At 52.1% G+C, this 25,486-nt stretch overlaps 1 protein-coding gene across 12 annotated transcripts in view; it reads left to right on the forward strand.

Annotated features, from left to right (window-relative positions):
* The window catches only part of LOC309642473 (anthrax toxin receptor-like), a 40,098-nt gene extending 15,023 nt beyond the window's left edge, over nucleotides 1–25,075 (forward strand). For 7 of the 12 annotated variants that reach the window (XM_082424054.1, XM_082424057.1, XM_082424056.1 and 4 more), the window contains 14 exons: nucleotides 773–854; nucleotides 960–993; nucleotides 1,901–1,980; nucleotides 2,058–2,126; nucleotides 2,465–2,542; nucleotides 2,641–2,701; nucleotides 11,191–11,286; nucleotides 14,391–14,460; nucleotides 15,023–15,101; nucleotides 17,083–17,787; nucleotides 19,062–19,100; nucleotides 20,249–20,323; nucleotides 21,759–21,836; nucleotides 24,495–25,075. In XM_082424054.1, coding sequence (XP_082280180.1) covers nucleotides 773–854; nucleotides 960–993; nucleotides 1,901–1,980; nucleotides 2,058–2,126; nucleotides 2,465–2,542; nucleotides 2,641–2,701; nucleotides 11,191–11,286; nucleotides 14,391–14,460; nucleotides 15,023–15,101; nucleotides 17,083–17,787; nucleotides 19,062–19,100; nucleotides 20,249–20,323; nucleotides 21,759–21,836; nucleotides 24,495–24,722 — 1,774 coding nt within the window. In that variant the 3' untranslated portion in view covers nucleotides 24,723–25,075. Of the gene's footprint in view, nucleotides 1–772; nucleotides 855–959; nucleotides 994–1,900; nucleotides 1,981–2,057; nucleotides 2,127–2,464; nucleotides 2,543–2,640; nucleotides 2,702–11,190; nucleotides 11,287–14,390; nucleotides 14,461–15,022; nucleotides 15,102–17,082; nucleotides 17,788–19,061; nucleotides 19,101–20,102; nucleotides 20,324–21,758; nucleotides 21,837–24,494 lie in introns of those variants that run through there. The other 5 variants (XM_082424053.1, XM_082424051.1, XM_082424052.1 and 2 more) reach the window with 5 other exon arrangements.
* Nucleotides 25,076–25,486: the final 411 nt, after the last annotated feature.

Consider the following 25,486-nt stretch of genomic DNA (forward strand, 5'->3'; position numbering starts at 1 on the left):
CTGAACCTAAGCCCCACCCCTGGTGTGTCCCAGTCCCATCCACTGCTCTCTGCTTTAACAGAGGCCGACTGCCCATCCCCATGGCAGCCTGGGGTCAATGCTCTTCCTCCCACATGGACAGGCCTCAGGCCTCTTTTCCAGCTTGTGGTCTCTTTCTTCAGGAGCACATGAAGCCCAGGAGCCCTAGACTCTTAATGGAGCATCCTGACTACTTCCTTTAGTACCGATCCAGAAGGGGAAGTGGCTTGGAGGGTCCAAGTCCACCTCAGGAGTCTGTGGCAGGGGAGGAGGGGACAGGGCAGGGCTATCAGCAGAGTGACCTTTCCAAACTCAGCCTTGCCTGCTGGAAGGTGACGTGCCCTCACCAGGGACCCCTTAGGTGCCAGCAGTACCGCCAGTGACATTGGGGGTGCTGGATTCACAGGTGCACATCCATGGGTGCACCCCCCTCACCACGGACGGTCAAGGCAGGGCCCTTGCTGAGTCCCCTGAGGTCTGCCTGCCTGAGACAGGGATGAGCACATTGAGAGCCAGGCCCCACCCATGGGACCAGCAAAGCAGCATCCTCCACGCCCACTGAATGGGAGACAGAGAAGGGTTAGGGTTAGTTCTGTCACTGTCAAAGACACAGGCAGAAGGGTCACAGGGTGGCTAGTGTCTTCTCTTGTCCAGGGAGGTCTGCACAGGGCAGAATGGCACCAGGACAGCTGGAGCTGTTTTATAGTAATCAACCCTCATTGCTCCTCAACCCTCTTTTCTGATTTGTTTTCAGAAATGAGCTAAAACGTGGTCTTAAAAGACTTCGGGATGTAGTGCCCTCAGGACCCAGAAACATGCAGGCAGGATTGAGAAAGGTACAGACTCTATGGCTAAGGGAATTTACTCTGCTTTATCGAGTTCTTAAAGAATTATTGGGTCATCTCACTGCCCTCCCCCAACATTCCTTCATTTTGTTGCAGGCAAATGAGCAGATTTCGAGAGTTTTCTACAATAGTAAGTTTCCTGCTGACGTCACTGTGCTCAGGTGGGACAGAGCCAGGCGCGGGCCTCAGCGAGGGCTGGTGCAGACCCCCTCGGCCAATTCCTAGCACTGACCCTCGGAGCGAGTCCCTTGTCCTCTCTGTGATGCAGGTTCCTCCTCTGCGCAGTGAGGATGAAAACCACCCCCAGGGATGCTTCCGAGAACCACATGGCATCATGCATTACATTCCTGGTTCTCACTAGATAGCAAGTGCTTGACCTATGGTTGGGCTGCATGAAAAAGAAAAGAGAACTTCCAGAGACGGCGAGCAGACGGGGTTCAGTTTAGGGAACAGAGACCTTGGCGTCCCCCTGGCTGCCCACACTTTGTCCACCACAGTTCTGGCTCTGCCTCCTTTCCCTTGAGCCTCTTCCCTCTGGTTGACTCTCATCCTGTGACTGTGCCTCCGACTGTGGAAATGGCTGTACTTGGCCCAGACCACCTGCATCTAGACTGTAGGGTTGCAGCCCTTGTCAGGAAGAATGCATGGGCTGCTGGGGAAAGGCGAGGAGCTGGGCGGGGGCTGCTGCCCAAGCACCTTGACAGTCATTCTGGCTGCTCCTCCCTGTGCCCACCTGAGAGGCTTGTCCTCGTCCAGTGAAGTAGCTGCAGTTGCCTTTCAGGGCAAAGGCTGTGCCACCTGCCCATAGTGAGGGTCCACTAGGAAGGGCTCTGATCTGGTCTCAGGCTCTTCCTCTGTCAAGTGAGCCCTGGGCTGAGGCCCCTTCTCCCTCCAGGCGTTCTGGGTAGTGGGTGCTCCGGTCAAGGTGGCCTCTCCCCAGGAGGAGGAGGTGTGGGAGCAGTGCTGTGGGCCTGGCAGCCTGAGGCAGGTCACTCCAGGTGCCTTGCTGACCAGGCCACTCCCTCCTTCTTCTGCAGACAGGAAAGCTGCCAGCCTAGTTTATGCTCTGACCGCTGGACCACTGCTGCCATCGACATTACGGGATGCTAAGAATGAAGTGAGTCTAGTCCATCGTTAACAGCTCTGTGCCTCATGTATTTGTGTATTTTATACTCCAAATCTTTCTTCTTTTAGGCCAGCAGGCTTCGGAATATGAAGACCAAGGTTTACTGCCTGGGTGTAAAAGACTATCAGAGAGACCAGGTAATTCAGAACAGGTAACCAGGTGCCACTCTTGAGCCCAGTTGGAGAATGCTTTCAAAGGCAGTTGTCCCAGGGTCCCCCAGAGGATGGCCCTCTACCCGTCCCAAGTGTTTGGACAACAGGTAGCCACAGCAGATGAATAGCCAGTGTTGTGTAAAGCTACACACCATCGATGTTGGTGGAGGAACTTTCCACTTGCCAAGGGTGGGCTGCTGGCAGATGCCAGGGTGTGGCCATTGGAGTCCAACATGGCAAGAGGCAAGAGCCTGTCTTCTTGGATAGGATCTGCTGTGTCCTCAACCCCTGGCTGTGTGCCAACCATCTCCTCTTCCTTGTAGCTGATTCAAATTGTAGAAGGAAAGACCCACATGTATGATGTGCCCAAATCCAGTGATAAGGAAGGCTTTATTATATCGGTGAGTGTGGGCTAAATGTGAGAAGGGGGATGGGTGGCTTCTCACCATGGTCACGCCTGCCTCTCTCTCTGACCCTGCCACCCATCTGTCTGTTCCAGCTCGTGGGAAATTCCTGTAAGGAAGTTATGGGTGGGGACACATTCTATGCCTGTGTAAGAGGTACGTGCTGGAATCACTGTTCTAGACTGAATGGCATTTGTGCATGTGTGGAGTGAATGTGCCTGAGTGTGTCTGTTTGAGGGTGGTGTGTGTGTGTGTTTGGTGTGTGAAGTGTGCGTGCATGGGGTGTTTTTACAGAAATACGTCGGGTATGTTATCGTGCGTTAAGTATATAAGTAAGTGTGTGTTTGTATGAGGCATGTCTACCACAGATTGTGGTGTGGATATTGTGTGTAATTACATTTTCTTCCAGTTTTATTGAGATATACTTGACATACAGCTCTGTGTAAATTGAAGGTATACCACAAAATGACTTGACATACATATGTTAGGAAATAACTACCCCAGTAAGTTTAGTGTAATTGCCTTTTTAAAACTCAAAACCAAAAGCTTTATTTAGACATAAGAAAAATAAAGGACAGAGTGCCTCATCCTGTTAAGAAAAAAAAGAAATAAGATATTTTTAAACCCTGAACGGAACACTAGCAAATGAAGTCCAACAATATATGAAAAGGACAATACCTCAACACTAATTAAGGATTACCTCAGATATGCAAGTCTGATCAGTATTTAAAATATCAGTGTAGGGACTTCCCTGGTGGGCCAGTGGGTAAGACTCTGCACTCCCAACACAGGGGGCCCGGGTTCGATCCCTGGTCGGGGAACTAGATACCACATGCCTGCCACAACGAAGATCCTGCGTGCCGCAACTAAGACCTGGTGCAGCCAAAATAAATAAATAAATAAATAAATAAATCTTTTAAATAAATAAATAAATAAATATCAGTGTAATTTACCACATTAGCAAAATGGAGAAGGAAAACATGATTATTTCAATGGATGAAAAAAAGAATGGGACAAAGTTCAAGTCCAGCATCATAAGAGGAACACAGCCTGACAAAGGCACCCACACAAATATAGCCAACGCTACACCCAGTGGTTCAATGGAGTCAGCCTCTCCCTGAGATCTGGAACTTGACAAGGATGCCCTCTCTCCCCCGGGAGGGTCCCTGCATCAGTGTGGGGAGGATCCTGTGCAGTTGCTTTTCTGGGAGAAGCCCTCTCTCTCAGTGAGCTCTGTGCGTGCCGGCTCCTGAGTCCACATCACTGGGATTTGTGGAGCTGAGGTGGGTGGATAAGCACACGCTCCCACTGGTAACAGCACACAGCTGGATGCAGCTGGACGCAGACCCAGGAAGCTGGTCCTGGCCGCGGTGCTCTGAACTGCAAGGCTACAGCACAGTAGGCCATGGGGTCAGACACAAGAATGTTCATATCTGAGCTCTGCTGTCCCCAGACATGAAACCAGGGCTTCTCTGGTGTCACGTACCAGCCGTGCAGTAGCCTGACAGCTTCAATTCTCTGATTATGTCCCTGGGACATACACAGGCCTGTCAAACCATAGAGGAAGATAAACATTGTCATTCATGCCCTGTGGTGGCCCAGCTGAGGTGACAGGTGCCCACTGCACACCCTCTGCAGGCGTGGCCCAGCACTGCTGCTCTGACCTTTACAGCTGCTGTCATCTTGTCAAATGCTGCCACACAGCATGACTGTCACTTGGAGGGAAAGCTCAAGGCAGGAACCTGGACCCCAAATAAAGTAGAAGAAGCTGTTCATCAGGCTGTCGTTCTGAATAAGTCAGTGGGCCAGGTGTGAGGAAGCCGGGAGTGGGGAGGCCCTCTTCAGTCTCTCGGCCTCCCTCCAGGACTAGGCAGAGGCCTCTGCTGGCCTCCCTGCCTCCAGGCCTGTGCTCCAGCCCATCCTCCACAGGGTCTGAGGGACAGAGAAGGCCACTTCCCTACCCCAGCCTGACCATGGAGGCTGAGGCCCCCGAGCCAGACAACTGGGCCCTCCAAGGTCCCGCCTCTGCTCTAAGCCCACCTGCTGCAGAGGCTGGGGGCTGGCGGGACTGGGCTCCCTGCAAAACCTTCCTCAGCTTCACAGGGTCCAGCCCACCCAGCCTTTGAGACTTCACTCTCAGAGCGCCTCAACCCCAAAGTCTTTCCTGGTCAGCTTGCCCCCTGGCTTCCCACAGCCTTTGCTCTGTTCCTGTCATTAGTCACTTGTCACCCAGTAGGAACCATGACTTCTGCCTCACTGTGTCCATGGCTTTATTTTTAAATTTTTATCATTCACCTCATATTTTTCTTCCTACCTTTTATTATGGAAATTTTCAAAACTACAGCAAAGTGGAAACAATTGTACAATGGACACCCCTCTCTCCATTACCTGGATTTACAATTTATATCTGACAACATTTCTCTTATCATTTATCACGGGGCTACCTCACCTCGAAACCCTTCATTGTGCATATCTTTACCTGGTAACAGTTTTTGTTGAGTTCTCTTTTTGAAATGCAGCAAACAAGTGTATCATTTGCCGAGTTCTGACAAATGCACACACCTGTGTAATCCCCAACCCTGTGAAGACTCAGACACTACCTTTGCCCCCCGAAAGTCCCCTCAGCTCCCTTCCCAGGCAATCCCTGCCCCACCCCCTGGAGGCAGCTACTCCCTGATTTCTTCCTCCACAGGCTAGTTTGCTGCTTTAGAACCTCTCCTCAGGGACTCACAGGGGGTGAGCGCGGGGCCTGGCCTGGGGCACTCGGCACCGTGGTTTGGGGATTCATCCCTCCTGTGTGTTGCTGGGCTGGCCCGGGGCTTGGACCCCAGAGGCAGGCTGGAGGCGGCACCTGGTCACTCCTTTTCCTGTATGTGACTGGGCCAGAGTGAGTGTGTGCAAGAAGCCCAGCAGATGGGTCCCAGCAGTGGTGGCCATAGGAAGACACAGTGTACAGCAGGGCTTCCCTCTGAGGTCTGGCATCCAGCTCTGCGTCATGGCCAGAGACCCTCTGGGGGGGTGGAGGGGGCAGGTTGTGCGGGGCAGGAGGACCTGCGGGATGAAGGCAGGACACACTGCGCAGACGGGGACACTCCTGCAACCAGCCTGGGTCCAGGCTGTCCCCCCACCGTGATAAGGTCCCCCTTGTCCTATCCTACTCTCTCCAGAGATAACAACCACAAAGAGTTCAGCTTTTATATGTAAAGACCTACCTAAGTGTACTTTACAAGGATATTTTTACATTAATGGGATCGTACAGTACATAGTATTTTCCAGCCTTCTGCACAGTATTCTATTGCATGGATGGAACAGTTTATTTCATTAGTCTCCCTTGATCAATATACAGATTGTTCCTAGTAAGTTGATACTACAACTCACATTGTAGGGACTGTCCTGATGCTTACTCCTCTTGGGTCAGAATATCCCTGGGATCAAGACCAGAAGTAGAATTGCTGCCTTAAAGGGACACCCTGGTCACAGTTGGTCAGTGTCCAGTTTCTCTCAAAGTGACTGTCCCAAGCAGCATGTGGTGCTCCCAGACCCGCCCGCCCCAGGGCAGGTCACGGCCACCTGTGCGCCCGTGTCAGTCTCATGCAGGTCAGATGCCCTCTTCATGCTCATCTCCATCCGGGTTTCTCAGGGAGACACCTGCCTTCCCAGTAACTCTCTCTAGAGGCCCCAGATGACCTGGTGTATAACTTTTCTTCCAGAGAGAAAGGTCTCTGTTCCAGAAAGGATCAGTATCCCACGGGCTGTTGGTCCTTCTGCCTCTGATGGGCAGCGGCACTGTACATGGGAAATACAGCCCTGCAAGCTGATTTTAGTCCTTCGTGCAACTTCATTTTCATCCTCTGGTTGTAACTGTTGGAGGAATTGGTTATGGGGTGTTGGGAAACAGAAGAGGCTGCTACCTGAACAAAGAAAATTCCTTTATTTTGAAGTCTCTTCTGCTCAAAAATCTGAAACCATCACCCTGCCTTCCACTTTGGAGACTTGCCGGAGTTCAGAAGCCCCCCTTTGGGAGCGGCAGTGCCTGGGGCACAGGGGGCTCTGCTGCAAAGGTGAAGCAGCACCTGAGCGGGGCTGAGGGCGGCAGGAGACACAAGGAGGAAGGAGGGTGTCCAGGCGGAGGGCAGCGTGCGCTGCTCCTGAGGACGCGGCACGGGCTGTGCGCTGGGCTGTCAGATGGCCCTGCCCTCGGCTGCCACCCTCCTTCCCGTCACCTACATGGAAGAGGAGGCTGCGTCCAATCTTCACCATAAGGCTGGGACTGGCCACGTCCCTAATCGGGGCTTTCTGGTTCCAACTCACTGCCCAGTGAGCTGAAAAACCACATATCAGGGTATCAGGACGTGTCCCCGGAGAGCAGGGTGATAGATGTTTGGAATTAAGACAGGAGTGGAGGAGGTGTAAGTGGGTGCTGGATTGGGTTCTCGAGATCAGATCCTGGCCCTGAACCTGCCATGGGTTGGGGGGTACCTCCTGCCCTATCTTAGCTCCAATTTCCCTCTCTGTAAAACTGGAATAGTAGATCATGCCTAGCTCATGTGTTTGGGAGATTTAATGGAGGAAGTGTAAAGATTGATTGGTGCACAGTAGATGGCTTGCTTGTTAGGAATGTCATTTTGGATGAACACGGGGTACATGCCTTGGCCTGGCACAGATTTGCCCATTTCTGGTTCCTCTTGGCTTTTTGCTTGTGGCAGGAAGGCTATACTGGCTCTTTTTGCCTCATCTAGAGCCTGACCTCTCCATATTCAGGCAGCTGAGGTTTCCCTTCTCTGCCTGTATCTACTTACAATATGGTTTATTAGTTTAGAGTTATGCTTCTTTGCAAAAAATAATCCTAAAGTGTAAATTGCAATAATCCTAAAGTGTAAATTGTAAATCCTAAAATGTAAATTGCAAAAATAATCCTAAAGTGAGACTAAGGGGCAGCAGCCCTGCTCAGGGTGGACCAAGTTGTGCTGGCAAAGGTGCGTATGCAGGATACAGTCCCAACTGCTTTTTCCAGGACAAATACGGATTCCCGTGTCACGGTGAGCAGGGCCTTTATGAAGTGTGAGCAGTGAGGGTGCAGCCTGGCAGATTTGGGTTCAGAAGCAGCATTGTGCTGTTGGCCACTGGGCATGGCATGGGGTGTGTCACTTAGGGAAATCAAGGCTGCCCTGAGTGGGCCACACGTCTGATTTCTTAGCACAAGGTAATCAGCTCACCTTCCTTGCTCTTTTTCCAAACCTCAGTGCTCTCCCCACTCTCCCAGGTACTTAGGCTCTTCCAAGGGTAGGGTCACTGCCATCAGGTGCCCTTGGAGGCCAGGCAAATACCACGAGTAAGAGGAGTGGGCCAGGCCAAGCCAAGGACAATTGGCTGCAGTGAGAGGGGTCCTGGAGGGAAGTTGGTTGCTGGGCCATTATGGAGCTTTCCGATCCGAGAAGGGCAGTGGCCTCTAGCCCAGTCAATGGTCGCCCTGCAGAAATACAAATCCACTGATGCCAGATGTTCCCACTTTTCCAAAGAAGCTAGTAATCTGGATTATTATCCAGATTACTAGCAGACTATTACTTTTTTTGAAAATTTTAAAAATTATTTTTTATATTGAGGTGTAGTGATTTACAGTATTAGTTTCAGGTGTATAACACATGGGTTCAAAAATGTTATGGCTCATACTCCATTTAAATTTATTATAAAATATTGGCTATATTCCCTGTGAGGTAAAATATATCTTGTAGATCATTCATTTTACACATAGTAGTTTGTACTTCTTAATCCCCTACCCCTATCTGGTCACTCTCCCCTTCCCTTTCCCCATTGGTAACCACTAGTTTGTTCTCTTTATCTGTGAGTCTGTTTCTGTTTTGTTATATTCATTTTTGTTTTATTGTTTTTAGATTCCACATATAAGTGATAACATACAATATTTATCTTTCCCTGTCTGACTTATTTCACTAAGCATAGTACCTTCCAACTCCATCCATGTTGTTACAAATGGCAAAATTTCATTTTTTATGGTTGAGTAATATTCCTTACTGTGTAATATTCCACACATATATACATGTATATCACATCTTCTTTATCCATTCATCTGTCGATGGACATTTAGGTTGCTTCCATGTCTTGGCTATTGTAAATAGTGCTGCTATGAACATTGGGTTGCATGTATCTTTTTTTTTTTAAATATCTATTTATTTATTTATTTGGCTGCATCAGGTCTTAGTTGCAGCACACGGGCTTCTCTCTAGTTGTGGCACGTGGGCTCTAGAGTGCACAGGCTCAGTAGTTGTGGCACACAGGCTCTCGAGTTGTGGCGTGCAGGCTCTAGAGTGGGTGGGCTTAGTTGCCCCATGGCATGTGGGATCTTAGTTCCCCAACCAAGGATCAAACCTGCGTCCCCTGCATTGGAAGGCGGATTCTTAGCCACTGGACCACCAGGGGAGTCCTGCATGTAGCTTTTTGAATTAGAGTTTTCTCTGGATATATGCCCAGGAGTGGGATTGCTGGATCATATGATAACTCTATTTTTAGTTTTTTAAGGAACCTCCATAGTGGTTATACCAACTTACATTCCCACCAACAGTGTGCAAGGGTTCCCTTTTCTCCACATCCTGGCCAACATTTGTTATTTGTGGTCTTTTTGATTATAGCCATTCTGACAGGTGAGAAGTGATATCTCATTGGGGTTTTGATTTGCATTTTTCTGATGATCAGTAATGTTGACCACCTTTTCACGTACCTGTTGTCCATCAGTATGTCTTCTTGGGATAAAAAATGTTTATATAGGTCTTCTGCCCATTCTGTAATCAGGTTCTACATTTTTTTGATATTGAGGTGTATTCCCTGTTTATATATTTTGGATAATAACCCCTTATCTGTCATATCACTTACAAATATTTTCTCCCATTCATTAAGTTGTCTTTTCATTTTGTTGATGACTTCTTTTGCTGTGCAAAAGCTTTTAAGTTTAATAAGGTCCCATTTGTTTATTTTTGGTTTTGTTTCCCTTTCTTTAGGAGACAAATCAAAAACATAGGGTTACAATTTATGACAAAGAGTGTTCTGCCTCCTTTCCTTTCTAGGAGTATTATGGCTTCCAGACATATATTTAGTTCTTTAATCCAAAATGAGTGTATTTTTGTACATGGTGTGAGAAAATGTTCTAATTCCATCTTTTACATGTACCTGTCCAGTTTTGCCTGCACCACTTATTGAAGAGATTGTCTTTTCCCCATTGTATATTCTTGCCTTTTGTGTCATAGTTCAATTGACCATATGTACATGGGTTTACTTTGGGGCTCTCTATATCTATGTGTCTGTTTCTGTGTAGTACCATATTGTTTTGGTTACTGTAGCTTTGGAGTATAGTCTGAAAATAAGAAGCATAATACCTCCAGCTCTGTGCTCTCCCAAGAAATTTTTGGCTATTTTGTGTCGAGAAAGTATGCAGACTTTTAAACATGGGGTCCAATTGTTTGAAGACACTTGAAAAGTTAACAAAATATGTCATCCAGCCAGCTTCAGCCCACAGGCTGAGAATCTACTTTCTGCAAGCAGAGAAATTGCAAACTTTGCCTTGATCTGATGGGACCTACAGGAAGACCTGAAGCAGGAGGAATCAGACTGCCAGGTCCAAGGCTGTGCTGGCATTTCTGAGGAATATTCCTCGAGTTAATTGACTTTGGGCAAATCAAGCATCTGGGATTGGAATTAGCCAGCCTGGGCCAGGAGGCAGAGGTGGAGGCTAATGACCTTGGACTTGCAACAGGATGACTTGCATGTTATCCTGGACAGCTCCCCAGGGGGAAGGCCCAATAACTGCCCTCTCTGGATCCCCTAGTATTTGCTTCAGGGCCCAGAAATCCCCAGCAGCCTGGAGAGAGGCTATGGCCCAAAACTGTATCTTAGCAAATCAATGTCTCCCACCCTGACGGAGCGAAGTGCTTGGTGAATCCCTGGGGGGTTATGTGAGGTACATGAAGGGGCAGGAAGAGGGAGAAGAGCACTCATTGCAGACTTCAGAACCACAGCTGAGACAGGATTTCACCTTCCATGGGGGATTCTCCGGGGCAGGGTCCTCACCTCCTTCTTGCCTCACCCAGGTCCTGGCCTTGCTCCTGGGGTCTCCAGCCTGCCATAGGCAGAGAGAAACACAGGGAGGAGGAGCAGACTACCAAGTGTCAGAAAGCCCCACAGCTACCCAGGCTTGTGTGCTCAGCTCAGACAAGAGTCAGGACTGTCTTCAGCTTGTGTTATCCTGGTTCCTCTGTCATTTATGTAAGGGAGGGCCTGGTGGAGAGCACTGCCTGTGCCTCTTAGGGAAGACCTTGGACCATCTGGGTCGGAAACCCATGGCTGGGTTCGCCTCTGTGGAGGGGACGACATTGGGTGCCTTTAATGAGCTTGATGGGTCAGAGGCGGTGGTGAGAGGCCCCCTGATTGCTCAAAGCCCAGCCCTGCTGCCTCAGAGTGGACCATCAGTGACAACAGGTGAGCCCAGGGGGAAAACAGATGTTGGTTCTGACACAACTGCTTCCTCAGAGGAGTCCCGTGGGAATTCAGTTATGGGGTAGCCTGCAATAATTGTGAGATCAGAGGGAAGTCAGCACTCAGCCACTCCTAACACAGACCTTTGGATGTTGCCTTTACAGAATCCTACCAACTTGGGTTTTATGCATATGGCCTAAGTCCAGACAGAATGAAAGACTATACTTGCAGATATAAGTTGGACAAAACCGAAGTCTTCAGTAAGTACCCACCTTGGTGCCTCCAAGTAACACACTTCCCACATTGCTCTGCATTCCTTACAGCCAACCAAGACTTCAAAGCCCTTGCTGACCATTCACTGTGGACACTGTGAGGATAGAGGCAGCATGGACAATGGAAGGAGGGACCTGGCTGGGAAGCCTGGCCACCGCTCCCTTCATCTCAGGCCAGGAAGTGATCAATCCCCAGCACATCAAAAGCGTCTTGGGTCAGGGCGTACACCTTTCAAAGCTGGGTTGGGGGTGCTGGGTCTGTCCTCACTGCTACTCTCCCCCCACACTCTCCTCAGCCCTCACTTCCCTTGAGAGACAAGGACTTGAATCTCACGAGTCTGCTGGTGGGAAGTGGAGGCGGCCCCAGGGCCCTGAGTCTGGGCCAGGTGCACTGAGCTCTCCCAGGACCGTGTGGTCACCTGGGATTGAGAGAGAATGCCAACTGCCAGGCCTGGGCCCTGGAATCCTGGCTCTGGCCCACATTACATGTGTGATCTTGACCTAATGAGTGTTCTGTTCTCAGCCTCTATTATCTGTACTGTGAAATGGGGCCAGTATGGTAGGTGCAGTAAGCCCTATCACATATGTAAAGCTACTGTTTGGAAATACTCAGGCACCAGGTGTCCCTCCAGGAAGGGTGAGAGGCCTGAGGAAGCACACAGTTGGGGCAGCAGATGTGCCCTCAGCACTGAGGTGGGCCTGATCTCCCACACAGAGCGCCTAGGGACAGTGGGACTTTCTCTTCTTCCTCAACTCTCCCAGTTAGCCTCCTGATACATTGATTTAATATGATTATATTATTTTCAATGACTTCTCATTCCAGGGCCATCTGGTAAACCCAGAGCGAGCCCTCACCCCGTCACACTTCTGGGCCATCTCTCTTTCTTCCACAGGTGCATAGAATGCGCAGGGCTCTGCCATTGCCACACTCTCACACCACATAGTGTGTAGATGGCCTCAGGGAGTTAGATATCTCTTGGTTTATACTTCAGAAGTGATTAGGACTGAGTAACACATTTATATGGAGAGCTAATGTTTATTACATCTGCTGGTGTGCTAAGTGTCTTACATGCACTACCCCAGTTAATTCTCAAAAGACCTAGTGTTATTGCTTTGTATGCAGCTGATGCAGCAAGAGCTAGAAAGTAGACACAGGTGACCTGATTGCATAATCTAGGACTTTGACCTTGCTGATGACAGTCCTTGAAAAAGATTGGGGACAGCCTATTCCTCCAAGAAGTGTATTCAGATACCTCCTCTGGGTTCAGTGGCTATACTGTTTTCTCACCCTTGGTGTCACCTGTGTTTCTCTCTGAGGTGGACCAGCACTAGGGTTTCACATGTCCTGCACTCCTCTGCTGACCGTCATGCTGTACGTGGTCGGAGGCTGACCAGAAGTGGAGGATCAGGACTGTTTATTGCCATGAGCCCCGATGCACTGATGAGGATTGATGTGGTTGTCTCTAACTGTATTTTCCTCTGATTAAAACATCTGGGAAAACATTTTTGTATATATAGAAAAGCATAACAAGGAATAATGTTTAAACCAATATTTCTGTATGTTTTATATTATCTATTTTAGTGTATAATGATTTCATGTATTAAGAAATCTTTAAAATACAGCAATAGAAATATTTGGTTTAATCAGTTAATATTGGTTTCAAAGCTCCTCTGTAGTCAACCATGCTTTTCTTGGCCCTCAGTATGCGAGGTGCCTGCCTTCACCTCACTCTCCCTGCTCTGTGAATACTATGGAGATTACACCACATTTCTTTGTGATTTTTTCACACTAATCCCAATCACCCTACCCCTCAGACACAAATCATTCCCCCGAAATAAAGCCAGTGATTACTTTCAATATCAGCACCAATGAGGGGAACACAGTTCAGAAGTTCTTAGCTAATCTGACAACTCAGTTATGGCCGAAAGCTGGTCACGTGGAAGGGGACCATCTGTGGGGAACAGGTCTAGCCTGTGGCCACTGTCGGGGTGTGAGAAGATTTAGGGCTCAGGAGAGAGAAGGTTCCACAGCTACTAGTTACAAACTGTCTGAGCCTCCGGAGTGCCACCTCCCAGCTCCCACAAAATTACAGAACAAGCATGAACACAGAAGCCCTGTTCTCCTCAGGCTTCCCTGTGTCCATAAATGGCACCACCACCCACCCAGGCGCTCTGCTCACTCACCTGCACGTCGTCCTTGACTCCTCTTTGCTCTCATCCCACATCCAGTCCACCTGCAGGCCCTGCTACCTCTGTGTCCAAACTTACCCGAACCTGGCCAGCCACACGACAGGCTCACTGACCTTAGAATAAAGCCCAAACCCCTTCCCAGGGCCCACGAGGCCCCGCCCCCTCTCCTCACTCACCTCTTTCCCACAACAAGCTCAGCTAGTTATGCCTCAGGCCTCGGAACAGGTGTCCACAGCCTGGACCCTCTTCCGCAGACCTTTCCCTGCCTTTCCCCTCATCTGGTTTCAGCTCCAGGAACACCACCTCAGAAAGACCTTATCTTTAATGAGAATTTTCAATAACATACCAAAGTAGCAAAAATCATATAATGCCCTTGAAGCAGCCTTCCCCTGCTTTCAGTAATTACCAATCCTGGCCAACCTGGTTTTGCTGATACTCTCACCATTGATTATTGTGAATCAAATCCCAGACATCCCATCATGTCCTGTATAAATATTTCACTTTCTCTTAAAGAGAAATTGAGTCTCTAAAGGACAGGACAGGTCACCTGCTTCTAAGCAGCTGTCCCTTCCCCTCCTTTCTCTATCCTGTCCCTTGCTTATTGATGTCACTGCACTTTTCACTCTGGCGCTTATTTTGTTCATTGTTTGTTACTTTATTGTCTGTCTCCCTCTCCAGTCCCGCAAATGTCAGGTCCTTGAGAGCAGGGCCCCTGCCTGCCTTGTTCCCACTAAACGCCAGAGCCCTGACAGTGCCTGGTGCACAGTAGGTGTCAGAAGAAGGCAGAGAAGAGAAGCTGCTTCTGCCAAAGTGGTAGCTTTCCTTGCCAAGGGCAGGCAGAAGGGGAGGGGCGGATGGGTGGACAAGTCCACTGACATTCTTCTCATGTGCTTGTCTTTCAGCTAAACCACCTAACTCAGTGACTGAAGAAAAAATAATTTGCCCAGGACATATTTTTCTTAAGGCTGGACAGTAAGTGTTTAGGTTCGGGGGCCATTTGGGCAGGTGTCGCTACCATGAGGAGTCCAGAATGTGGACTGCCCCCTTTACTGGGGCAGCACATGTCTGTCTCTGGGAGGGCTCAGGGCATCCTCCGCACCTGCCCTGGTTGACAATCCACTGAGGTGCTCAGGGATCCGCGGTGGCCCAGGCTCTGCTGAGGAGGGCAGGATGTGGGAGATGGTGTGCCCCAGGGCTGGTACCTTTGCTCCAAGCAGCTTTTCTGAGTGAAGCCAACATACCGTGTACATACAGAGGAGTCGGGATGGTGCCATCCCTGGTCACTTTGCTCCTGGTCTTGAGGGCATCTGACCCCATGCAGGGCTCCTCACTACCTGGTCAGCCCTCATTGCAGAGGTCAATCTCATGGTGCCTGGGGATGGGCTCCCCTTACCCTTGCTGCCTGCATTTGAGGAGCCCCAAATGCCTAAAGTGCAAAGCCATTACCGTGAGGAGAGCTAGGGCTACAGATTGAGCCAAGTGCAGGAACTGTGTCTATCCTGTCTCTTGGGTCACCATCTGCCCTTTGCTTTAGGGTGGTCGTTGTAGATTACTCTCTGGACCTGGGCAATACCTGGAGTGAGAGAAGCTTGAAAATCACCAGCAAGGACTGTGTGAGTGAATGTTGGGCTGCAGCATCCCTCCGGGCTAGCCAGAGACCCTGCTTGTGAGGGAGAGACAATCAGGGATGTAAGAGAGGGGAATAACATCACAGGGGAAAGGCCAGCAAGTACAGAAGTAGCCTTTGCAGATACGCAACTCAGGTAGCATTTCACAGCCAGCTTGGTGCCCTTAGTCCTTTACTGCGGAGCTGTCCCCCTACTCTGGTTTGTGAAATTCACTGGAATGCTTCTGCAAGACTTGGGGTAAAGCCAGCTGCCCAGGTCCTGCAGAAACTCTGCCCTCTCTGTGAACCAAGTATCATTGAAGGTATGTGGAAGGGACCAATTCGAGCTCTAAGCAGAGTTCAGAAACAGTGCTGAGGCTCTGCCCACCCTGGACCCACCTTGCCACCTCCCCTGGCCCCGGCCTTGTGGTGGGGAGCTCAAGGCTCCATCCTGGATTCCAGCCGGGGTGAGCGGAAGAGGCTGGGGCACTGTGTACTAGGGGACAGGGACCAGGGCCTCTGGGACACCTGGGCCCGCCAAATCGGCGTCCCCGGCACAGGGGTCTGGAGAGTGGGAGCAGCTGTGGCCGTGCATAGTCAGGGTGTGTTTGCACTGCGCTGGTGTAGCACCGGGCAGAGCTCTGGACCCTCTCACGACCATCACAGCCCTGGCCTCCCACGCCTGTTTGGGGAACAACGGCTGTCACTTTGCAGATGTCATCAACCTCCCTGCGGACGCACCTCCTTTCTCGTGCTCCTCAGTTGCCCCTCTCCGCTAACTGGCTCTGACCTCTGCAGGGGGACTCTCCCCTCTGTTGCTGGAAAGCTGGCAGGGCAGGTGGGAAGGGCAGGGCTCAGCTCAGGGAGAGGAAGCTGCGAACAAAGTGCTGCTCCCAGGAGCCCTCTTTTCCCAGCTCCACAGCATCCGGGCCCCTTAGCCTGGGGCAGCCCGCCATGGGGGACAGAGCGTGTTAGCCTGGAGTGAGGTTTCCCTGGGAGGAGGGACGCGTGTGCCTAATGCCACCGCCCTTCGGTCCAGTCCCAGCTGGTGAGGGTTCCTGCAGCGTGACGGTCTCCTGTGTGTCTGTCTCCGCTGGTCCCTGCACATCCACCTCCGGACCCGAGATTAACCTCCACGTTTCCCAGCAGGAGTCCCGCCACCGGACGGCCCCCGTCCACAGGCACATTGAGAAGAGAACTCGGGAGCCGCCCGTGGCTCCGGGCCCAGCACAGGGTCACCCTCAGCCCCACTCGGCCTCTCCTTTCGGCCTCCCTGTTTCCTGGGCACAGGCTCTCTCTGCCCCCTTCCCCCCCTGCTTCTCTCAAGCAGAGGCTTGACGTAGGGAAGGGCTGGGCAGCGCGGGTCCACAGATGCAGCACACGTGCCCTCGGTTATGCACAACAACAAGAGAACAGAGCCCGTTCCTTAATCCCCCACATGGACCTGGCCTGTGCATGAGCTTTCTATAGCCTCTCTCTAATGCTCTCAAGTGCTCGCTCACTTCCTCACTCCAGATGTGCAGACACAGGCTCCAAGGTTGCAGAGCGGGGAAGTAGGGGAGGGAGGCAACGGGGAGGTGAGCAGGGTGTCCTGCCTCTGCTCTTGCACCCACACCTCTCTGGGGCCCCGAAGCCCCTCCCTCACCCATCTGTGTGTCGTAGCATTTTGTGATCCTCACAAAACCCCTGTGCTCTCAGCCAAGGCAGGCAGTGAGGGCTGGGTTGTCACTGCATGGAGGACTGGGCTTCCTTGACAGGGCTCTAGGGAGAGTCTCAGAACAGGGCCAGCGGTGGGGTCTGTGGCCCAGGGCTCCACAGTGGCTCTCTTGGTACCAGCCATGATCTCCTCGCCCCACTGTGGTCCCTCTGGATGAGGCAACCTGAGGAGAAGGGGAATTGTGAGGTCTGGTGTGGGAAGTGGATATTGGGTTCACGGGAAGAGATCACCCAGGCCAACCCCAGGACTTTGGCATGTGTGCCCTGTACAGCATGAGACTATGGAGCCCCCAGCTGTCCCAACTACAACCACAGTGACCACAGTGCCTACCACTGTCAGGACCAGTAGGACGACGACGAGGACGACGACGACCCCAACGCCTACCACTGTCAGGACCAGTAGGACGACGACAAGGACGACGACGACCCCAACGCCTACCACTGTCAGGACCAGTAGGACAACGACAAGGACGACGACGACCCCAACGCCTACCACTGTCAGGACCAGTAGGACGACGACAAGGACGACGACGGCCCCAACACCTACCACTGTCAGGACCAGTAGGACGACGACGAGGACGACGACGACCCCAACGCCTACCACTGTCAGGACCAGTAGGACGACGACAAGGACGACGACGACCCCAACGCCTACCACTGTCAGGACCAGTAGGACGACGACAAGGACGACGACGACCCCAACGCCTACCACTGTCAGGACCAGTAGGACGACGACAAGGACGACGACAACAACGATGACAACGAAGACCACAGTGCCTACCACTGTCACCATGACAACTACCGTGACAACTGTTGTCACAACCACAGTGACTACAGTTGTCACAGAGGAGGAGACCACAGTGCCCATGGTTGTCACCCAGAGCCCAGTTCCCAGCAATCCTCTCTTGTACCCTACACTCATCCCGTCCCTGGTCGTGATACCGTTGCTGCTTGTCTGCATCTGCTGCTGCAAGAGGGTGAGTGAACCCTGCCCGCACAGCCTGCATCCAGCCCTCACCAACCCCGGAGGGACCAGGCCAATGCCTGCCCCATGATTCTGCCTGTGGTCAGGTTCCGTCAGCTCTGGGGTCCTCACACCAGCAAACAAGGCACAGACTCTGTCCTCCCGTCCCGGGCATAGACACAGCCTGGGCTTCTAGGGGGCCACCTGCTTCGTGCTTTCACCTTCACAGGGAGATGGCCTATGGGCTGTCCTGGCCCCTGGGGCAAAAGGACCCCAGACCTCCTGAGACCAGGGCTGCCCCACAGCAGTCAGACTTCTGAAGGACTCAGGTAGACCAAGGCCCCAGGAATCTCCGCTGTTGGGGGACAAAGAGGGGTCTGCAAGGGCACTGATGGCCCAAAGGGAGAAGGATGCTGGCCGGGAGGATGCGAACCCCGGGGGCAGCTGCGCCTTTGAAAGCAGCATGGATCCCTGTCCATCTCTGGTGCCTTCCGTCATTGCGTCATCAGTCACCACTAAGTCACCAGGATGTGCAGGGCCCCGTGCTGGGCACAGAGGGGCAGAAATGAAGCAGCCGCCACCCTTGCGCACAGGAGCTCACCATCTGGTGTCTGGTCTGGTATTGGTAGCTGGGGAGCATTGAGGGTAAATGTCACCTTCAGAGGGTGTGGCAGGTGTCCTGATAATGATAAAGGACAGAGACTGGCCCCGGGTGGGAGGGAAGGCAGAGGCGCTGGCCGGCTGGGTTTGCAAGGACACAGGCCAGAGCTGGGTGAAGAAGAGGAAGAAGCAGAGTGAGAAAGGACAAGCAAAGCAGCATAGAAGCCAGCAGGTCAGATTTCTGCAAAGGGCGAGAAGTGAGGAGAGAAAGCGGGGTGGGGGAGAGGGAGGTGGCCTGTCATCCCTGAGGCTGGGAGGCAGGGAGGGCTGCAGGGGGAGGGAGGGAAGGGGAGAGGAGGAGGGGTGTGGGGAGTGTTCTCTTGTCTTCATATGATGTCAGGGCTGCTGCTGAAAACTCTACCAGGGACCAGGGGCCTTAGTCTGCCTGTCTCCCCCTTGACCCTCCACGGAGGTACCGATTCCCCTTTGATGACCGAGGAGCCTGAGGCTCAGGGAGGTGGAGCCTGTTGGCCACACACACTCAGGCTGTGGGCACCTAGGTTGACACCCCAAAGCCCAGGTTTGATCCCTTACTGCTGCCGAGCAAGGTCCCCTCCTGTCTGCATAGCTGAGCCAGAGCCCTCCATGCCCCTTCCAGCCTGTGTTTATGTCTCTTTAACATCCTAGATCGTCAAGGAGCCACCACCAGCCCAGAAACCAGAAAAAGTAAGTGGTGTGTTTCGTTGTGATGTTGTCAGCATACTTGATGCACACACTGACCTGCACAGAGAGGCCCTCTGACATGTATGGGGAGATGCCCTCCCCTGCCCCTCCAGCTCCCACCTACCTGGGCAGAGAGAGGTGGCAGATAGAAGAGGGTGACAGAGAGCAGGGAGGGACCCCAGAGAGGACCTGAGACTCACAGAATGTTACCCAGACAACACGGTTCCCCACCTCCGAAGACAGCCTGAACCAGGGCCTTTATCACTGAATCAGCAACATGGGGTAGCCTATTTCAGGAACAGCTATGATCCCTCCTGGTATAAATGGGCTTTTTCTCAATTCCAAAAACACTCTTTGTAGACTGATCCTTCCCAGGACTCGCACGAGCATTTGGAAAAGGATCCTCAGGTTTCAGGGACCTGGTCCCCCTCCCCGGGCTCTGATGTATGCTGGGATCCATTTCCTTGGTCTTCATCCCTGTCTCATGTCAGGATGAGGGTCTTGGCAGGGTTGGCCTTTAGGGACTGGGGGCTGAGGAGGGTGGAGGGAGTCCTAACCTGACTTTGAGCTGTTGGGGCACAGCGCAGGTGAGCACAGGGACCAAGGGTCAGGTGAGGAGGCTGGGGCTGACCCGGGGTAGGGGCCCAACCCAGGGCCCATAAGAAGTAGTTAGAGCAGGGGTGCCGCGTCCCGAGGCAGGCGGACCTGGGCCTGAGATCTGGTGGGAAACAGGGTCACTGCCCGGGCTGACGTCTACACTGGCTGCAGTGTGGCCGGGGGAGGCGGGATCTGCCAGAGTCAGGTGAATACAGCCCTGTCTCCTGCTAATGCCTGCACCCCTGCCAGCCTCCATCACATGGCACAGCCTCACGCCCAGCTTCTCCTGCAAGGGTGGCCACCAGGAACCAAGGGGACAGGGTAGAGTTTGTTGATGTTTGGAGAAGAGCCATCTTTATAAACCAAAAGGAGTTGGTGTGTTTTCACATGGAGGCCACTCTCTTACAGTGCCGGGTCCTGCTCATTTGTCCTTCATTCTCCAACAAACATTTGCTGACTGGCCAGTACTTGACAGGAGCCCAGGCAACAGATGTCATGTGTCTGCACCCAGGAGCTGCCAGACAAGAAAGCCTGCAAATTTTTTCTCTTTCTAGAAGCCATGCCCTGTACAGACCAGGGTGATTGTCTCCTGCTGTGGGTGCCAAGAAGACAGGATAAAACAGATGGAGGTGACAAGGACCCTTAGGAAGGGAGGGATGAGCCCCTCAAGGCTGGGGGTTTGGAGGAGGGGGAGCCAGTTCAATGCACACAGACTTGGGCCTAAAACACCTGGCTTGGATGGAGATGAGCTTTATGGGCTCTGGTCTCCCACCCCTCGGTGACAGAGAAAAACCAGAGGCCCTCCTGACCCTAGTGGCCCAGGGGTGGACAAAGAGCTGGAGGCTCAGGTGCCCGCTGCCTCCAGGCAGTCCCAGCACCTGGGACCTCCCCGTGGGATGGGCCCAGATTTCTGGATGTTGGGGGCTGCCTCACAACCGGCCGATTCCTGATTCTCACAGAGGTTGTCATCAGCTCTGGCAATGTCCTGGTTTCACTGGCCAGTAACTGGATGAGTGAAAACATACAATGACAAACAGCCACACACCGGTCATGGGAAAAAAAAAAATGAAAAAGAAAAGAAACTTTTGAGCCAAGATCTTAACAGCATTAAACTACCCGGGAGTGCCTATGGCTCCTGTGTGCTCAGTGAGGGACGGAGAGAGCTCACTGCATTGTCCTTGAGGCCCCTGAGATGGGAAGACAAGGGCCACATGGAGGAGGGGGCCTGAGGACACTCCCCTCCCCCAGGTGACTGAGACCACAGCTGGCAGGGGGCTGAGAGATGACAGGGACGAAGAGGGCCGCAGGTGGCAGGTGTGACGAAGAAAGACCCCACCATCTCTGGGTTCAGCTTTGCCCTCCTCCCCTTAGTCCTGCCTCTGTCGCTGTGGGATCCATTAGTACTCCTGGGAGCTTCAAGTGGCAGCCGGAGGGCCGGCCCCGCATCTCCCCTGACAGTCAGTGTGAGGGCACGGAGAAGCCAGAGCTCACCTTCCAGAGAGGGAGGAAGCACCTGCCAGGGGCTTGTTCCTGCTGCAGGCCCGGCCCCACCTTCCGCCCACACCATGTCCACGTTTTCACCTGTTCTTTGGTTTCCTCATCTCTCTCTCCCCGCCCCGTTTCAGGACCCTTCCCCCTGAGCAAGGACTGGGTCTCTTCCCTGCCTTCTCCCTCTGAGCCCCGCAAAGTCAGGCCCTCTTCCCTCTTCTTCAAGCTCCTGCCCAGTCCCCATGCCCCCCTCACCTTTATCCTTGAGGACCTCTCCTTGGCTACTGCATACCTCCTCCAAACTTTCATACTGTTTTGAAAAGTAGCCCCGACTTCTCCTCCTACACCAAAAGTACTGATTTGTTCCAGAATCCAAAACAATCTGTGACCCACAGTGATGAGCTCCCAACAAACAGAAGGTTCTTAAGCCCCCTGCCCCAGGTGGTGGCTGCAGTGCTGTCTCAGCCAGTGTGTGGGGACACAGCCCTGGGGAGCCATGGGAGACAGAGGGGACACCACCCATCTGGAGGCAGCGTCTGTGCCTGTAGCTTCCTCACAACCACATCTGCTTTTCAGGGAAAACTGGATACTTTTTATGACTTTGTCCAGCACTGCAGCCAGGTGCCATTGATGTGGTGTCCGCCCAGGGACACGGTAAGCAGGGCACAGGGATGCTCCCCGTGGGCTGGGGTCTTGCTTTTGCCCTTGACAGTTGCCCCCGGGACTGTGGGTCAGAGAGCCCTCTCCAGGCATCTGCCGAGAGGAACGCCCAAGGCGTGGAGACCTGGAGCTCATGAGCCTCCAGACGATTCTCAACATGGCGCCCGTGCATTTCCCCTGCGTCCTCGTCTCAAGGATGTCAGGACCTTTCTTCTCCAGAGCAATGCCCAGCAATTCCAATCTTAAGCGAAAAGGGCTGGAGAGGCCTATGGGACTCCCGTCCATCGTCCCTTCCTACTGCCCACCCAACCCTGTGGGACTGCTGGCTGCACCCCATCCATGAGATCCTCCCAGGCTGGTCACTCAGCTGCAGGAGTGGTGGAGGACATAGTGACACCCCCTCCCCAATGTTGTCTGGTCGACACTGACTGGTTTTTACCAGGTAGTAAAGATGCCCTCCTTGTGTCAGTGCCTGTGACAATGTGGAGAAGCCCAATTTCTCCACTTGTCATCCTTGTTATTTAATAATAATAATGAGAGATAATTTTATTGCATCCTTCCTGTGGGTCAGTTGCTCAAGAACTTTCCATGTTTTCACTGCTTTAATCCTCCCAGTAAATGTACAGGTAGATACTACTGTACTGGTAGATCCCAGCTTTATGGAGGCGGGTCTGACCCACAGAGAGGCTGAGTGACTTGTCCCAGCTCACAAAGGATGGGAGCAGCAGAGCAGAACTTTAATTCTGAGCCTGGCTCCACCCTTCTCACTGCTCTGCTCCCCTTTCAGTTCAGCACTCATGGTCTCATGATGGTTACCCCCAAACCATCAGAGAGCTGCCCTTCTCAGGCCTCCGGATCCGAGGAGGGCCTTGCTCCTGGTTCTCTTGGGAAGCACCTGCCTGGGCATCATATTCCTGGGTGTCCCCATTATGAGACCTTTTGTACAGACCGGGCCAGGGGCCTGGAGGATGTTGCAGTCCCAAGATCTGTAGTGAGGTCTGTACTGACCACATTCACTGAATCAGGAAAACACTGGCTCTTGGTGGCTGGACAGGTGGGCATTTAGAAGCTCTGGATAGGCCTGAAAGTCTCTGGACACTGCGGATGACACACCTGAGGCATGCTCACACCCAGCAGAGACATCGTCTGGTGACAGTGGTGTCGGGGCTCCTTCCACAGCTGGGCTCGCGGCTCTGGGTATGAATCGAGCTCTGAGTCCAAGCCTTGCTTGCACAGAAGCCCCATTCTCCACCTGTCTCTATAGACAGCTCTCTAGAGACTTGAAAGTCATGAATATCTCAGTGAGTGCCTCTTTGGCCAGATCAGAATCTGTGAGAGAGTGACAGTTAAGCTGAGAAATAATTGATAAAAATAAATCCAGAGAAGTCCTTCCAAACGGAGGAAACAGCCAGTGCGTATGCCCTGGGGCTGTAGGGCTTGGTGAATTGAAAGGCTGGAAATCAAGTGCTGCCCTCATCAATCCAATGGTCAAGATATTCACAGGATACCCAGTGTCACCCCATAGGGTGTGGGGGACAGAGGCACACCAGCCCTGCAGGTCAGAGTGTTGCAAGGGCACCAAATCCAGTCGTTCCCCTGCATGTGGTCCACACACATCGAGCCCTCTGATGATGAATGAATGAATGAATGAATGGGCACTTCTAGTTACACGTGCTCCTGTGTAGAGGCTTTAGGTCATTTCTGTGACACAAGGAGGCATTTTGGATCTGACAATATAAGGCACAGAAATCTGCTTTGCGGGGCACTGCGCAGGGATGGGGAAAGGTCCCTTTGGCATTTTCTGGAGTGATCGTAGGAAAGTACTGACTTCAACCTGTTACCAAATCTGCGAAGTTAGTCTAGTTTCTGAAACGCTCCAAGCCTTACCCTTTTTTTTTTAACAAAAACAGGGATAAAATAATAAAATGCCACTGAATAATGCAGTTATGAAGAATGCTAGGTCAATTTTCGGTGAGGCTAAGAAAGTGTCCAGGTGAGTCCGAATAACCCAAAGTCCAGAGGTCCTGGAGTCCCATTGACAAATCCAGTCCAGGGCTGCCTAGAGATGCTGTCAGCTGGTCAGTGTGGTCACCACCCTCCCTGTGGTGCTGCAGACAGATTATCGTGTCCCAAAGGGTCTGCATCAATCTCTACCCAAACCAAGGGGTCTGTATGTGCTGCTGCCTCCAGAGCCCATCACCCGTCTGAGGGCACCGTCACCTGCCCTTGCACTGTGGACTCAACCCCAGCCTGAGGGTTGTAGTGAGAACTCATCCCTTCGGCACATACTCACCAAGAGAGCCTGGGCAATGCTGGGGCTACAGTGGCAATCAGCCCTTGTCCTTGCTAACCGGGCTCCCAGTGCAGAGGGGAGCAGGCAAGTTCAATACCAGAGCAAAGGGAGTCCAGAGTCAAAACAACGGGGCTCCATAGGGAAGGGAGGGCAGATGTCCAATATCTGAACAGAGTCTAGAATTAGGAGCGCAGGCTGGAGGCCAGCACCCAGGGAGAGGAAGGGCATCAACAAAGGCTCACCCTGGGGATCCTGACAGGTCCTGAGCCTGCTCCCCTTGAGCCAAGGAAACCACAGCCTTCTGCTCCCAATTCCAATGGCTTCTCAGTGACCTTCTCTCTCTACTCTTCTTCACACAGGGGAGGTGCACCAACTTCACCTTAATGAATCCCCACTGCACACAAATGTCCTGCGGCCCAAAGATCTGCCTTCAACCCAGCCAGGAGTGCTTCCCCCTCAGTAGCTGCTGTTCACATGGTCAACATCTCCCACCCATACACTCTCAGTCACTCTCCAGGATGCTGCCACTGATCCCTCCTACTGCCCGGAAGCTCTGCAGAAGTACTTTGTCACTCCCACCCCCATAGACCAACATCTAAAGCACCAAAAACACAAAATTGTTAAGAGCCCCTTTTGTACTGAATTGGACACATATATTGTGTTTTGGTTTACAGTCAAAAGGAGTTGGGATTTGTTGTTGATTAGCAAGAGAGTTTGTTACCTGGTGAGCACTGCTCCACTGTATGAGATGCAGCTATACTGCTCCGCCAGGACAAAGCACCCTGGTGTCCTGTGGATGTAGACATGATGAGTCTCATTCCCCACAGACAGGTCTTCATCTGTCACCATGGGTTGAGATACGTGGGGTTTTAGCCAAAATATGCTCTTTCCAAAAAGCCCACAATATCTTTGATGTATGAATACAGTCTGGTGTCCGTTACTCACTTGCTGTTACTTAATCTCCTGGGCAAGTTACTTAATCTCCCTGTGCTTCAATTTCTCACTGAAAAGATGGATAATGGTGTCTCCTCTACAGGGTGCCATGAGGGTGATAGTAACTGCTACAGTATGCTCAGAACAGGGCCAGGTCACTTGTAAAGACTCAGGGGCCCAGTAGTTAATGTCTTCTCCCTCTGCCCCAGGGAGGGAGAGGATGATGAGCTCACAGACATCAAGAACTGTGCGGTGAGGACCAAGGTGTTAGAAGAAATCATGACTGGGCCTTTCAGCTCTGGATACCAGGACGTGGGCTTGCCACACTTGAGAATTCTCTGTAAACTGCTGACCACATGTAGGTTAACATCCAAGGCCACCACCCATGTAATCTCCAAGACACTGTGAAAAAAAGGTC

The sequence above is a fragment of the Balaenoptera physalus genome (assembly GCF_965194825.1).
Source record: "Balaenoptera physalus genome assembly, chromosome: 14".
NCBI lineage: Eukaryota > Metazoa > Chordata > Mammalia > Artiodactyla > Balaenopteridae > Balaenoptera > Balaenoptera physalus.